At 41.2% G+C, this 16496-nt stretch overlaps 1 protein-coding gene across 1 annotated transcript in view; it reads left to right on the top strand.

Annotated features, from left to right (window-relative positions):
• RXFP2 (relaxin family peptide receptor 2) overlaps positions 1-10259 on the top strand; it is a gene marked incomplete at its 3' end in the record, with an annotated part of 61528 nt that extends 51269 nt beyond the window's left edge. The window contains exons 17-18 of the mRNA XM_082675831.1: positions 6557-6775; positions 10000-10259. Of these exons, the coding sequence (XP_082531957.1) occupies positions 6557-6775; positions 10000-10259 (479 nt within the window). The remainder of the gene's footprint in view (positions 1-6556; positions 6776-9999) is intronic.
• Between the last annotated feature and the right edge of the window lie 6237 nt (positions 10260-16496).

Raw genomic sequence — 16496 nt, 5'->3', positions numbered from 1 at the left:
TTTCATCAAATACTTTTCCCTCGAAATACACCTTTGCCTTCTCTTTCTTCCAGTCTCTACCTACTGCTGTCACCTTTGCTTAAAGCCTTATGACCTCTGCCCTGAATTATTACATTAGCCCTCACTGGTCTTTTGGCTTCTGGGGTCTTCTCTTTCCTTCTTATCTGTTCACTACCTGAGTACCAAAAGGACTGAGTATCTTCTGCTCAGAGACTTTCAGGAACTCCCTACAACCAAGGACAAGTTTAAATTAGTCACTTAAAGCCCATCACAAAATGGTCCTAACCACCCCTCCCAGCTATTCTCCATCTATTCCTTCTCTTCTTCCTTTGAAAAAGAAAACACTTTATTTGCACCATTTTAATAATACTCCTCAATAAACCCTAGTTGACAGCCATTTTTTCGTGGCTATGGCACACCTACAATGTTGTAAGCCATTCCTGGCATAGGTGCACTTCGTGGAAACCCTCTCTCCCTCACACACACATATGCACACACACTACTGTACGTTCATTGGTTCAGACAGGATTTATTAAGCACCTCCTATAGGCCAGGCACTATTTTGGGAACTGGAGAAAAAACAGATTGGCCCCACAGATCTGCAGCCAGAAAGAAGGATGAAGACAAGGAAACACGTCCTCATGTCACAAGCTGACAGATGCCACGAAGGAGGAGTACAGGATGTTCTAGGAGCCCCAGATCTGAGGATCAGGGAAGACATCCCAGTAGAAATGAATCCAAACGGAGGCCCAGAGGATGAGGACACATTAGCCAAGTGAAGGCAGAGGTCGTGTTCCAGGAGCTAGAGACCCACAGCCAGGGAAAAGACCCGGATAAAGGGCAAAAGAACTATCATCTATTGAGATGATCATATGGTGTTTCTCCTTCAATTTGTTAATATGGTGTATCACATTGATTTGCGTATACTGAAGAATCCTTGCATTCCTGGGTTAAACCCCACTTGATCATGCTGTACAATCCTTTTAATGTGCTGTTGGATTCTGTTTGCTAGTATTTTGTTGAGGATTTTTGCATCTATGTCCATCAGTGATATTAGCCTGTAGTTTTCTTTCTTTGTGACATCTTTGTCTGGTTTTGGTATCGGGGTGATGGTGGCCTCGTAGAATGAGTTTGGGAGTGTACCTCCCTCTGCTATAGTTTGGAAGAGTTTGAGAAGGATAGGTGACAATTCTTCTCTAAATGTTTGATAGAATTCACCTGTGAAGCCATCCGGTCCTGGGCTTTTGTTTTTTAGAAGATTTTTAATTACAGTTTCAATTTCAGTGCTTGTGATTGGTCTGTTCATATTTTCTATTTTCCTGGTTCAGTTTTGGAAGGTTGTGCATTTCTAAGAATTTGTCCATTTCTTCCAGGTTGCCCATTTTATTGGCATAGGGTTGCTTGTAGTAATTATCATGATCCTTTGTATTTCTGCAGTGTCAGTTGTTACTTCTCCTTTTCTATTTCTAATTCTATTGATTTGAGTCTTCTCCCTTTTTTTCTTGATGTCTGGCTAATCGTTTATCAATTTTGTTTATCTTCTCAAAGAAGCAGCTTTTAGTTTTACTGATCCTTGCTATCGTTTCCTTCATTTCTTTTTCATTTATTTCTGATCTGATCTTTATGATTTCTTTCCTTCTGCTAACGTTGGTTTTTTTTTGTTCTTCTTTCTCTAATTGCTTTAGGTGTAAGGTTAGGTTTTTTATTTGAGATGTTTCTTGTTTCTTAAGGTAGGATTGTATTGCTATAAACTTCCCTCTTAGAACTGCTTCTGCTGCATCCCAAAGGTTTTGGGTGGTCCTGTTTTCATTGTAATTTGTTTCTAGGTATTTTTTGACTTCCTCTTTGATTTCTTCAGTGATATCTTGGTTATTTAGTAGTGTATTGTTTAGCCTCCATATGTTTGTATTTTTTACAAATTTTTTCCTGTAATTGATATCTAGTCTCATAGTGTTGTGGTCAGAAAAGATACTTGGTATGATTTCAATTTTCTTAAATTTACCAAGGCTTGATTTGTGACACAAGATATGATCTCTCCTGGAGAACGTTCCATGAGCACTTGAGAAGAAGGTGTATTCTGTTGTTTTTGGATGGAATGTCCTATAAATATCAATTAAGTCCATCTTGTTTAATGTATCATTTAAAGCTTGTGTCTCCTTATTTATTTTCATTTTGGATGATGTGTCCATTGGTGAAAGTGGGGTGTTAAAGTCCCCTACTATGAATATGTTACTGTCGATTTCCCCTTTTATGGCTGTTAGTATTTGCCTTATGTATTGAGGTGCTCCTATGTTAGGTGCATAAATATTTACAATTGTTATATCTTCTTCTTGGATCGATCCCTTGATCATTATGTAGTGTCCTTCTTTGTCTCTTGTAATACTCTTTATTTTAAAGTCTATTTTGTCTGATATGAGAATTGCTACTCCAGCTTTCTTTCGATTTGCATGGAATATCTTTTTCCATCCCCTCACTTTCAGTCTGTATGTGTCCCTAGGTCTGAAGTGGTTCTCTTGTAGACAGCATATATACAGGTCTTGTTTTTGTATCCATTCAGCTAGTCTGTGTCTTTTCATGGGAGCATTTAATCCATTTACATTTAAGGTAATTATCAATATGTATGTTCCTATTACCATTTTCTTAATTGTTTTGGGTTTGTTATTGTAGGTCGTTTCCTTCTCCTGTGGTTCCTGCCTAGAGAAGTTCCTTTAGCACTTGTTGTAAAGCTGGTTTGGTGGTGCTGAATTCTCTGAGCTTTTGCTTGTCTGTAAAGGTTTTAATTTCTCTGTCAAATCTGAATGAGATCCTTGCTGGGTAGAGTAATGTTGGTTGTAGGTTTTTCTCCTTCATCACTTTAAATATGTCCTGCCACTCCCTTCTGGCTTGCAGAGTTTCTGCTGAAAGATCAGCTGTTAACCTTATGGGGATTCCCTTGTGTGTTATTTGTTGTTTTTCCCTTGCTGCTTTTAATATTTTTTCTTTGTAGTTAATTTTTGATAGTTTGATTAATATGTGTCTTGGCGTTTCTCCTTGGATTTATCCTGTATGGGACTCTCTGTGCTTCCTGGACTTGATTAACTATTTCCTTTCCCATATTAGGGAAGTTTTCAACTATAATCTCTTCAAATATTTTCTCAGTCCCTTTTTCTCTTCTGGAACCCCTATAATTCGAATGTTGGTGCATTTAATGTTGTCCCAGAGGGCTCTGAGACTGTCCTCATTTCTTTTCATTCTTTTTTCTTTATTCTGCTCTGCAGTAGTTATTTCCACTATTTTATCTTCCAGGTCCATTATCCATTCTTCTGCCTCAGTTATTCTGCTATTGATCCCTTCTAGAGAATTTTAAATTTCATTTATTGTGTTGTTCATCATTGTCTGTTTGTTCTTTAGTTCTTCTAGGTCCTTGTTAAATGTTTCTTGTATTTTCTCTATTCTATTTCCAAGGTTTTGGATCATCTTTACTATCATTACTCTGAATTCTTTTTCAGGTAGACTGCCTATTTCCTCTTCATTTGTTAGGTCTGGTGGGTTTTTATCTTGCTCCTTCCCCTGCTGTGTGTTTTTCTGTCTTCTCATTTTACTTAACTTACTGTGTTTGGGATCTCCTTTTCACAGGCTGCAGGTTCGTAGTTCCCATTGTTTTTGGTGTCTGTCCCCAGTGGCTAAGGTTGGTTCAGTGGGTTGTGTAGGCTTTCTGGTGGAGGGGACTCGTGCCTGTGTTCTGGTGGATGAGGCTGGATCTTGTCTTTCTGGTGGGCAGGTCCATGTCTGGTGGTGTGTTTTGGAGTGTCTGTGGCCTTATTATGATTTTAGGCAGCCTCTCTGCTAATGGGTGGGGTTGTGTTCCTGTCTTGCTAGTTGTTTGGCATAGGGTATCCAGCACTGTAGCTTGCTGGTCGTTGAGTGGAGCTGGGTCTTGGCATTGAGATGGAGATCTCTGGGAGATTTTCGCCATTTGATATTACATGGGGCTGGGAGGTCTCTTGTGGACCAGTGTCCTGAACTTGGCTCTGCCACCTCAGAGACACAGCCCTGACGCCTGGCTGGAGCACCAAGAGCCTGTCCTCCACACGACTCAGAATAAAAGGGAGAAAAAATAGAAAGCAATAGAGAAAGAAGATAAAATAAAGTAAAATAATATAAAGTTATTAAAAGAAAAAATAATTATTAAGAAAAAAATTTTTTTAAGTAATAAAAAGAAAACACACACACACAAAACGGACAGACAGAACCCTAGGACAAATGGTAAAAGCAAAGCTATAAAGACAAAATCACACACAGAAGCATACACATACACACTCACAAAAAGAGAAAAAGGAAAAAATATATATATATATCTTTGCTCCCAAAGTCCACCTCCTCAATTTGGGATGACTCGTTGTCTATTCAGGTATTCCACAGATGCAGGTAACATCAAGTTGACTGTGGAGATTTAATCCGCTGCTCCTGAGGCTGCTGGGAGAGATTTCCCTTTTGCTTCTTTGTTCTCACAGCTCCCAGGGGCTCAGGTTTGGATTTGGCCCCGCCCCTGCCTGTAGGTCACTTGAGGGCATCTGTTCCCCGCTCAGACGGGACGGGGTTAAAGGAGCAGCTGATTCGGGGGCTCTGGCTCACTCAGGCCGGGGGGAGGGAGGGGTATGGATGCGGGGCGAGCCTGCGGCGGCAGAGGCCGGCGAGACGTTGCACCAGCCTGAGGCACGCCGTGCGTTCTCCCGGGGAAGTTGTTCCTGGGTCATGGGACCCTGGCAGTGGCGGGCTGCACAGGCTCACAGGAGAGGAGTTGTGGAAAGTGACCTGTGCTCGCACACATGATTCTTGGTGGCTGCAGCAGCAGCCTTAGTGTCTCATGCCCGTCTCTGGGGTCTGCGCTGAAGCCGCGGCTCACTCCCGTCTCTGGAGCTCGTTTAGGCGATGCTCTGAATCCTGTCTCCTTGCGCACCCCGACACAATGGCCTCTTGCCTCTTCGGCAGGTCCAGGCTTTGTCCCAGACTCCCTCCCAGCTAGCCGTGGTGCACTAGCCCCCTTCAGGCTGTGTTCACGCCGCCAACCCCAGTCCTCTCCCTGCGATCTGACCTCCAAAGCCCGAGCCTCAGCTCTCAGCCCCGCCCGCGCCGGCGGGTGAGCAGACAAGCCTCTCGGGCTGGTGAGTGCTGGTCGGCCCCGATCCTCTGTGCGGGAATGTCTCCACTTTGCCCTCTGCACCCCTCTTGCTGTGCTCTCCTCCGCGGCTCCGAAGCTTCCCTCCTCTGCCTCCCGCAGTCTCCGCCCCCGAACGGGCTTCCTAGTGTGTGGAAACCTTTCCTCCTTCACGGCTCCCTCCCACTGGTGCAGGTCCCGTCCCTATTCTTTTGTCTCTGTTTTTTCCTTTTTCTTTTGCCCTACCCAGGTACGTGGGGGAGTTTCTTGCCTTTTGGGAGGTCTGAGGTCTTCTGCCAGCGTTCAGTAGGTGCTCCGTAGGAGTTGTTCCACGCGTAGATGTATTTCTGCTGTATCTGTGGGGAGGAAGGTGATCTCCGCGTCTTACTCTTCAGCCATCTTGAAGCTCCTCCCTTATTTTATTCTTAACTAAACTTTTTGACAATAGGCCTGAGATAAATTAATTTTGTGAAATTCTATTTATGTGAATATATAATGAGATTCCATGGAATATGAAATCTTTTGGATGAAAACAATGGAACACCTTGAATTTGTAGAATTTTTCCCTCGACTTCACCAGTCTTACATACAGTCTAATCAGATGAACATTTTTTAAATAACTTTGAAATTATATGGGAATTTTATGTTCACTATAAGGAATAAGATGATCAGTTTTAGGATTTTTATGATAGCAAGAATATAACAGAGCAACAAAGAAGTCAGCATTATACGATAATGATAAGTGAGAATCTTCTGAACATATTTGACCCTAAAAGAGTAATTTATGTAGTTGAATTTTTAGTTTTTCTGTTATTCCTTGTTTTTCTAAAACAAGTCTCAAAGGTTCTGAATTTTAGTTTAGATTACTGTGGGCAATCTGAAGAAAAAATAAAAATGTATTTTAGTCCTATGTGTTATTTTTTGAAAACCAAAAATCATAAAAAATAATGTTTCTGAGGCTGTTGTCTTCTTGATATTCCAAGGATATCTTTTTCATATTTATAAGTTAAAGGGATAGGGGCGTATTGATTTCTTGAGCTGTGCATGTGATTACAGTAATCCCTTAAGGTTTGAATTTGCAGAGAACTAAAAATGAAATAGCTGTTTTCCTGCTTTAAAAAAGCTAAAATTTACCTCATGATATACGTAGATCTGAATTTCAAAGTCTACAATTCTTGGAAAAGTGTTTATGTATTTAAAATATCTTTTTGATCTGGCAAACCCAGTTTTTTTTAACTTGTTCCAGTTTACAGCCTTGGATTCAGGGTTTTAGCTGATTTACCACTGGGCCTATAACAAGAATGCTTCCTGGAAGTACAGGGGAGGGGAAGAGGCACCATATTGAACATCTAAGTAGCACAGTATTTCTACTGTTGATTTATACACCTGAGATGTTAAGAGGTGTGCTTTTCCCAACAGGTGTGAATTTGCTGGCTTTTCTCATCATTGTGTTTTCCTATACTATTATGTTCTGTTCCATTCAAAAAACTGCCTTGCAGACTTCAGAAGTGAGGAATAACACTGGAAGAGAGGCGGCCGTCGCAAACCGTTTCTTTTTTATAGTGTTCTCTGATGCCATCTGCTGGATTCCTGTATTTGTAATTAAAATCCTTTCCCTCTTCCGGGTGGAAATACCAGGTCAGTCCCTTCTGTTATTCCCAAGTACGTTGTGCTTTCTTATGCCCTTTGTTTGACGAGGCGAGAATACAGTCTGTCACATATAGTAAGTTCTCCATAAATACCTACAACTTGAATACAAAGGTTTAGGATTTCCTAAGTGTTTTATAATCAGTATTCTAAGATAGGAGCCGAGTAATGGTGCAACCCAGACAAGAATAACAAAAACACAGGAGACAGAGGAAAACTAAGTCTTAGTGTCTTGCTTCCACTTGGGCTACATAGTGATGCTTCACCAAGAGTACCTAAAACAACACAAAATATACGTGTCCAGGTTCCACCCTGGGCCTCTGAATTTAGTCTATAGGGGCCAAGGCCTCTACATGGGTGCTTTGTGATTCTAAGGTGCACACCCCTGATTAAGAACCACCGGTCTATTTCATGGCCCTAGCCACGTGGTTGTCACACTGTGCCCTGTGGAGGTCTAATGTTCCATGAAAGTGCCTATCTAAAAGGCCACACCCCTACTTCAACCAGAGAAAATCACCTTTCATTAGTTAGGATTTTGCTTGAAGGCCTTTCTGGGACCTAGAAATTGTAGCCATCCTAGGGTCCACCCAGGGCTTTTGCCCAGCCCTCAGGGAAACAAACTTTGGGATCATCTTCAACTCACTTTTTCAGCCTATTGCAAATCTATTTGGAGTGTTCCTCCAGGGCAGGAATTGTCTTCTTCATCTTGGTAGAAGATGTTTTCAGGATTTGTACCAGAGGAACATCTTTAACAGTCATCTTATTTTATTCTTAACTAAACTTTCTGACAATAGGCCTAAGATAAATCGATTTTGTGAAATTCTATTTGTATGACTTTATCATGAGATTCCATGGAATATGAAATCTTTTGGATAAAAACAAAAGAAGTGTCGAGCATGGGGTTGACACATCAGAAGCCCTTATAAAAGAGTGATGAATGTACAAGTAACAAACACCTGCAACTATTTATGTCCCTCTGCCTTGCCAAATGCCTCACTGCAAAATGACATACAACATTTGCAGCATCCCCTTAACCTATGAGCTTAGTCCCACAACAAGGTTTTCTGATAGCAGGGGTGGTAATCATTATTCCTGGAGAGAGTCTAAGACGTTTTAGATCATGGTATGGAACTAGAACAGGAAAAAAAATCATGAAAATGTTGTTGGGCCACACATTGGTCTTTCTCTACATTTTATAGTTCAGTCCTTTGAGGTTCGTCTTGAATACCTCAGTGCACCTAGGAGAGAAGTCTTTACCACACTTGACTAAGCCCCTGCTCGCTTGCCCAACTCCCCATGGTGTCGTAGAAATTGCTACATTCATGGACCTAAATGGCCGCTGTCCCCACCCTCCAAGAACTCTGGGGTCTGCTCCATCATGGTAGGTCACTGAGAGTACATGGGGTCAGCCCCAAAGATAAGCTGGCTTCAGCCCTCCCATCTCAGGACTTACCTGCTAACCTTACATCAGTGAGTCATCCTGAGACAAACAGGAAGTCTCATTCCTGATCACAACCTCCTTTCGGGACACAACAGACAAAAAACAGCTGACTGTTTTTCTTCAGTCACAAACTGTTCATATCTAATTTTTTTTTAAATTAAAGACAGATAATATAGTAATATAAAACTTCATTTAATAAATCTAAGGTATGCTAAATACAAACGTATTTCTTCCGTATTCTTTCCAGTTAAAAAGAAATAAGGAAAAGAAAGAGAAGACGGGGTGGAAAAGAGGAAAGGCAAACATAGAAAAAGGAGAAGGGAGAGATCAAAGGGAAGGAGGAAAGGGCAGATAAAGTCAAAGACGTGGAAAAGTAAACCGGAGGAAGAACAGACGGGATGTAGGGAACAGAGCAGGGCTAAGAGAAGAACAAGCAACAGTGTCTGAAGGATAAGAAATTTACAGGATGGGAAGGGAAGGAGGGGGTCACAAAGGAGAGGGGGAGAGGAAGGATGCTAGGCTTATGTCCAGCTCTCACCTGAGATGGCAGTTCTCAGACTTTTGAAGATGGGGGAGGAGACAGCAGAGTGTGGTGGGACTGGAGAACCCCAGGTTCTGAAAATGGTTGTCCGCAGAGCCGGCCCAGTTCACTGACTTCAGTCATGTAAGTTATCGTCAGCCCCTTTCACAGATAAGGCAGTTGAGGTCTGAGGAGCTTAGGGGATTTGCCCACAGTCACACAGCTAAGAAGTGTGTAACCCTGGGAGCAGGCTCTGTTTAAGGGAGAAAATAGATTTCATCCTAACCAAGCAACTGATGTACCGTCGGCCCTCCGTAGCCCTGCGTTCCAAATCCATGCATTTCAACCAACTGCAGACGGAAAATATTGGAAACAAATTTCCAGAGAGTTCCAAAAAGCAAAACTTTAATTTGCCTTGTGCTGGCAAATAGCATTTACATTGTATTTACAACTCTTTACATGGCTGTACCTTGTATTAGGTGAAGTAATCTAGGGATGATGTAAAGTATACGGGGGGATGTGCATAGGTTATATGCAAATACTATGCCATTTTATTTAACGGACTTGAGAACCTGTGGATTTCGGTGTCTGTGGAGCTCCTGGAACCACTTCCATGGTGGATACTGAGGGACAACTGAATTCAGAAAGGACACTGCCATCCAAAATTTCTCCTCACTTTTTCTGGCATATTTCCCTTAATATTCTATTAGCCTTTGTAAGCCTTCACACAGAAGGAATTCGTTGAGTTTGGAGATATATTCTTTTTTGCTCTTCAAATCTTCTGACTGCACTCTGAATATAGCAGCGGGGATATGAGGGCGGGGCAGGAAGACCTTCAGGACTGAAATTCAGACCAAGGTCAGAGCTGACTCTGGACCAGAACCTTCTAGTTCTGGACACTGTCCTATTGATTATGAATTATTTCCTCATTTTCTTATTTTTCTATAAGAAAGGGCAATGAAAACAAGAAGAATACATTATGTATCAATTTATAGTGTATGAAGTGTTTTCACATATCTCCTCCCACGTTGTTTCGTAACAACGTGTGAAGTCGTTTCTGAAACTCAGAAAAGTCGGTGGTAGGACCTTGAATTCGTAGCTCCCGTGCTCTTCCAGCAGAGAGCTTTTCCATGAGGTGAGAGACGACATAAACGAGCCACGTAGCCGTCTCAAAAGTAGCTTCGACGATAAAATGTTATGTGTCTTGTGTCTATGAAAACCTCAGCTTTCTTTCACACTTCGTTTCCTTCTCAGAAACAATCACTTCCTGGGTCGTCATTTTTTTCCTCCCAGTAAACAGTGCCTTGAACCCAATCCTCTACACTCTCACAACCAGCTTTTTCAAAGACAAGTTGAAACAGCTGCTGCACAAACATCAGAGGAAATCGATTTTCAGAACTAAAAAAAAAAGTTTGTCTACATCCATCGTGTGGGCCGATGACTCGTCTTCAGTGAAACTTGGGGTTTTGAACAAAATAAACCTCGAGGAGAATATAGTGAAACCAGCTTCCTAGTACTGGTTTTGGAGCACTGGACTTTCAATGGACTACCTAAAAAAGCACAGCATTTGGAAGATGACATCTGCAGTCCTTTTCATCTTTACCAACGGCGACCCTTTCTGCACAGACAGCACGGCAGGATGATGTCAGGCACTGCATTCCGGTGGCAGCTGTACTGTTTATCAGCTGGGCTGAGAACTGTACCTGAGAGTTCTCCTCACCGACATGCCTGAAATGCACAAGTGAAGCCATAAATAGTAGGCTGATAAGCAGTTGTTCTCTAGCTCGTCAACGCGGCCAACCTACCAGCGGATGCCCACACGTTGGCGCTGCGTGGTCTGTTTTTAAACTGAATTGTGCTGTCCATAAAATAAAAACAGTCATGACATCTAACACTAGCGTGACGGGAATAGCATAAGCCTAACATCTCTCTCCTTGCTTTTTCAACGTCAAGTGAAATCATCAGCATCCTGCTGAACTGATAGCGAAGGATTTCCGAGATGTCCACCCACCTCAAGTCCTGCCCTATGGAGGCCCGTGGATTAGTGGCTTTGAAAGCAGAACTTCATACAGGTTCGAAGTCGAACATATGACCAGAGAGGCACGCTGACCATTTGCCTAGTACCATTCACCTTTTCAGCTTGTATTTAATGTGAGAAGAACTGAGCTCTCAAAATATTTTTCTTAAGGTTGCCCATGCCATAAAGGAAAATTGGGCACTCCAACTGCCAAAAACTACATTTTAATATGTTTTAAAGTATAATTTCTTAAGAGCGGTATCCCTATTGCTGGCAAGTTCTGCCATCATAGAACATACAGATAAGAAGGGTTAAGGGGGATTTAAGAACACTGGACTCAGATCAATTCCTGTTGTTTTTAACCAAAAGGCTGGTAAGTTTGGATTTGTTTTTTGAAAATAAAAAGTAGTTGTGAAGTCCTGGACATGTTTTTATATGGAAAGTTTATATGTCAAAAAGAATCAGGTAAATAAAATTATATTTTGCATTTGTCTATACATTATTTTAAATTCAATAAAGACCACAGATAGGACTTATTGACTGTTACCCATGTTTTTCTTGGTAGAGAATATAACTAGGAAACAAACACAGCACCGCAGTTAACAAGACACCTCTTTACACTTTTCTTTCTCTTCCCCCCTCTTCCAAAGCATGAAGCAGTAACTTAATTTCTTTACTCTTCACTTCATTCTGAGTTCCTTTAATGAGATGAAATGTAAGCAGCTGACTAAGAACTCCACATCACCTCCTACTGCATATTAAATGAGATGCCCTTTTATCCAGTAGCATCCAGGAAAGAAAGAATCCCAGAGTTTCTGCATCACAGCTGTGTCGGTAATTTACCTGTCAGTATCTAATATTGACTAAAACCATCATGGGAGTTCCTTTATTTTGATCAAGTGAGATATTTCTTACATCAGGGAAATCGTTTCACTCTTATTCTAGAAATAATGTCCCTACCCATTGACTAGGCCACCCTTTTGCCTTATAGTTTCAAAATTTCCTCCGTCTTATCTCCTCACTATGATTAGTTGCTTCCCAACTTCTCTGTTTTTTTAAATGTCCTTTGCCAGTCCTTGAACATCACATGATTTATTTCTAATATATTTCCCAACGTCAAAAGCATAAATAAGGAATAGACCCCGAGCGTAGGGTATCTCAATCTTAGCACAAATGTGTCTCCCAGTTTCCCACTCTCGAGCCTCAGGCATGGGCCGGGCGGCAAGGATCTGGGAGCGGTGTTTGTGAATGTCTGCGCTCTTACTGTTGAGCTTTGGACGTGAGAAGCACAAGGTCAGGTGCACCAGGGAGTTTGGCAGCACAGTTCACGGAAAAATGGAAGCTCTATGTTGGTCAGCAGCATGACAAATAGTATAAAATTGAATTCTAATGGCTTAGTGATTTACAATCTTACTCTATACTGCTATATAAATAGAAAACCATCAGAAATACGTTTGATTTAAGCTAATGATAGTGTTTTATCTGGGCTGAGTGAAGTCTTTTGGGTCAGACTTGTTTTCTAAACCCAGTATTTCTATGTGGTTGTGAAAATACCACCTCTGTTCGTGAGCCATTTTCCATGACAAGATAAACATCAATTAAATGTCACTCCAGAATTTAAGAGGCCACAGACTGTGCCATCTCTGAGTAGGAGAGGGTGAGGGCAAATTACCTGATCCACATCCTGTTATGCCTTTGTGTATAACGTATCTTGTCTTGAAAAGCAAAAGATATTCTAAAAAATCAATATGGAACCTCAGACATCAGTGCCAAGAGAGGCTTTGTGGCTTATCTGTACTAGACATAGCCAAGCTTTTCTACGTCACTTTGTTCTATTCTTAAGTTTTATATCTAATTAAATTTAAACTAGTTTATGCCAGTTACAGTTGCTGAAATAGCTTCTTGATGGTCAGGTGCTTTAAGTGAAATTAGGCATATCTGAGCTTTTGTATAAATAGTAGTATCACCTTCCCCCAATCCCATCTTGCACCCCAATTCTGCGGCTTCATCTACCTGGTCTCTATAAAATCAAGGAGCCACAGAAGCAGACCCATCTCCCCAGTGTTTGTCTCCTAAGGATAACTCGGTTGCCGGATCAAATTAGCATTTGGTGATTTGCTACCTATCTACTCATGCCACATTTTCAAGATAATTTATCTCACCCCAGGTGATTCTTCACTCTGCTTTCCCATCCTCAAGTTCATAAGCAGTGCAGAAATCCAGAGAATGCACATGTTAGAGATGAGAAATGGTCAGGACTTCACATCAATCATATCCACCCTATCGTTTGATAAATACTCCAAAGGAGTCTGAAGGAAATGTATCTGCCAAAATTAACAAGAAATACATGTAAGACATATTTCCTTTTAGTTTTTGCAGTATAACGTAAACGGGCATATGGTTCTATTTAATAAATAGACTTAGGCAACTTTACTCAAGAAACAAAACATTGAAGATAAGTATTTGTGTTTTATTTCCTTATTCTGGTAGATAAGAGAGAATGATTACAAAGATCTCTCTGTATCTGTTTATATATTTATCTGTTTGTGTATGTTTCTGTTTATATGTCAGTTGTCTGACATCTTGTTTATGAAAGACAGAAGATGTATATTTAATAACGATAATGTTTATCTCTGACCAGGAAAATGAAATGAAATTAGATGATTCTCCTTTTAAATGGCTTTTCAGTGGGAGATCTCAACGTCCTTGAGAAATACTTCCCAGAGCCCTGAAAGCTAGTTGAAACCTATTACTCCATGTACTTCATTACACTGGTTTTCAGGATATTTCTCTACATGACACGTACGGAAGAACCAAATTACAAATGAAGAAATAGAGGACAAAAAGGCCAAGTGACAAAATTGCAGATCCAGAGTGGGGATCTTCTGCTGTCTGAACAGCCTGGTCCCAGTCCACAGTGACACCTCCTACCCCCAGGACCTGAAGAAACTCATAACAATTTTGAGTTATAAACTCACAACTACTTTATACAGAAGAAATCATTTCTGGACTATCTGGGAGCTAGTAAAACGTCCACTTGTTTAGTGATTCTCTGGCTTCATGGTGCGAGGGTGTCTGATTCAGTATAGGTTTTGTAATGAAAGCTGTATACTTTCTTGCTAAGACCACACACATTTAATACCAGGAAATACACTGTCAAAAGTGAGGGTGCTGGTGACGTAGTTCAAGGTCAGCCATCAACTACTTCCAAGACCTCAGACAAATATCTTTAAATCTCTATCATTCTCTATAACTGACTTTCCTTAAGATTATATCACGTAAACTGACGTCTCGGCCCGTTTCTGGGAAGATCTATTATGTGGATTAAAACACTTGCTGAAGGTTGATACGGATTTAAAATGCAAAAGTTTACATAAAGGTCAAAGATCATTCAATTCTCAATTTCCCTTTTCTCAGGAAGAATCAATGCACAGAGCCACCAATGTTCAGAAATCCAGCCCTTCAGTGGATTTCCTTCCAGGAGGCTTCTATTCTGGAAAAAATACTGAAGCAAAGCCTCAGACATTGAAGCTTTTCTAGGACACAGGCACTTACAACAATACAGCAGTAAGTACAACTTAAAACTTAGGTGGCCTATTGCTAGCAAAACCCAGGAATGCAGAGATCAGCATAATTAACAAGCAAACATCTTAACTACAAATCAGACTGATCTCTTCACTTAAGTGTAAAAATAGGTCTACTATCACCTGCATTATCCTCTTAAACAGACATAGATGCACAGGGATGTCCAGCACTTACGACTGGGTATACTCCTGGGAAAAATGTTGTTAGGATAAAGAGACAATGACATACCTGATTTCCCTGTGGAACCAGCATAGAACATGCGGTTCTTGACCCAGGATTCAGTTCCACCTCCAACTTCGTACCATCATCTGTAAACTCCCTCCCCGTGTCACCAGCCTCTCCCTCCCTCTGCTGGCTCTTTCTCCTCAGCTCACAGTGCTACAATTCTCACCGCAAAGAAGACAAGCCCACCATCCTGCACCCTCCTTTAGCATCTGTATTATTCTCACCTTCTCTTTATAGCTAAACATTTTGAAAGAATAGTACATTCTTGGTCATGAGCATCTCACCTCCCATGACTTCTCAACCACTGACCTCCACCCTCACCACTGCACTGAGCTGCTCTCATGAAGATCGAACCACTATGTTGTACACATGAAACGAATGTAATGTTATGTCAATTACACTTCAATAAAAATAAATAACTTTTTTTCATTGAAGTATAGTTGATTTACAGTGTTTCAGGTGTACAAGAGCCTCTGGCTCTTCCATCGCTTCCTGTTCAAGAAGACGCATCTGGCCACCGGAGGGTGAGAGCGGAGGAGGGCTAGTAGAATCTGGCCTCTCCAGCAGCTACTGAAGAGGCCAGGGCATGTAATCTGAAAGTGCAGGGTGATTTACTCCCCTCTGAATGAACTTTGTCCATAAGAGAGAGAAGAGAAAAGATCCATTTTGGATCTTTGGATCCTCCATGTTTGGATCCAAATGGATCCAACAGATCCATTTCCACTTGTCCTGCTCCAGGGAACTGTTCCTAGGAATACGTTCCCCTAAAGCCTATCCAGAGACGCCTCACGTGGCCGAGTGGGTCCACCTGCCCAGCTGCTCGTCTTGGCTTGTTCTGAAGCTGTGGCATTTGCACAGACCTTGCATTTGCTCCCTGTCCTTCTCTGCCTCACATTCTGCTTCTCTCACCCTCACTGCTCTAGGATTGGCTTCCTCATAAAGCACTAGCTCTTAAACCTTGCCTCAGGCTCTGATCTTTCTAAGGGATCCAGGCTAAGACATCCCACAAACCAGCAATTCAACTTGCAGGTGTTCACCCTAGAGAAATCGAAGCACATGGGCACAAAGAGATGAATACAAAGATGTTCAGTGCTACAATGTTTGTTCAATATTTGTATTAGCACAAAAGCAGAGGCAATCTAACTGTCCTGCAGTAGGAGTATGGGTAAACTATGGCTTACTAATTAAAACAATCCATTATCATACAACAGTTAAAGTGATCTCATGTATCAAAATAGAGAAATGTCAGGAACGTAATATTGAGTGAAACAAAGTTATAAAATATGGAGTACACTATATCATTTACACAAAATTTTAAAGCACAAAACAGTATATCCCTTATATATCTTATACATGGGAATGATATTCTGCAATTTTAAGAAAGGATTTACCTCTGGGAAAGAGAGAAAAAAAATTTAATCTGTCTTTAACAATTGTTCTAAAAAAAGAAAAAAAAGACCTAAAGCAAATATCACTAATGTGATTATCTGTTTAATTTTGCCAGTGTATATATTGTTAGCAGTTATATTGGGTTGGCCAAAAAGTTTGTTCAGGTTTTCCATAGCATTTTATGGAAAACCCGAACGAACTTTTTGGCCAACCCAATATTAGTTCATAAACTTTTTTGTGGTTCCACCATCTTTTAGAATTAAAATTTCAATGACTCAAGCCCTCATCCTGCATATCATAACGTTAGAATGTCCAAAAGTCTCTTCAAGCGAGGTTTCTTCGAATTTTCAGGGGATTTACAATTGGCTAAATCGGTTCCTGTTCTGTGAGCACTTTCCTTCTCCCCTGATCCCCAGCCCTGGGCCTCCTCTAGCCTCAACTGTCTGGACCATGGGCCTCAGTCCTCCCTCGATATGGTGCTGCCACCAACACACTCACAGAGCAGAGGGATACTGGAGGGAGGGCTGTGTTATCC

Source organism: Grampus griseus (assembly GCF_964374135.1).
Source record: "Grampus griseus genome assembly, chromosome: 18".
NCBI classification, from domain to species: Eukaryota; Metazoa; Chordata; class Mammalia; order Artiodactyla; family Delphinidae; genus Grampus; species Grampus griseus.
This window is presented reverse-complemented; position numbering and strand designations above follow the sequence as displayed.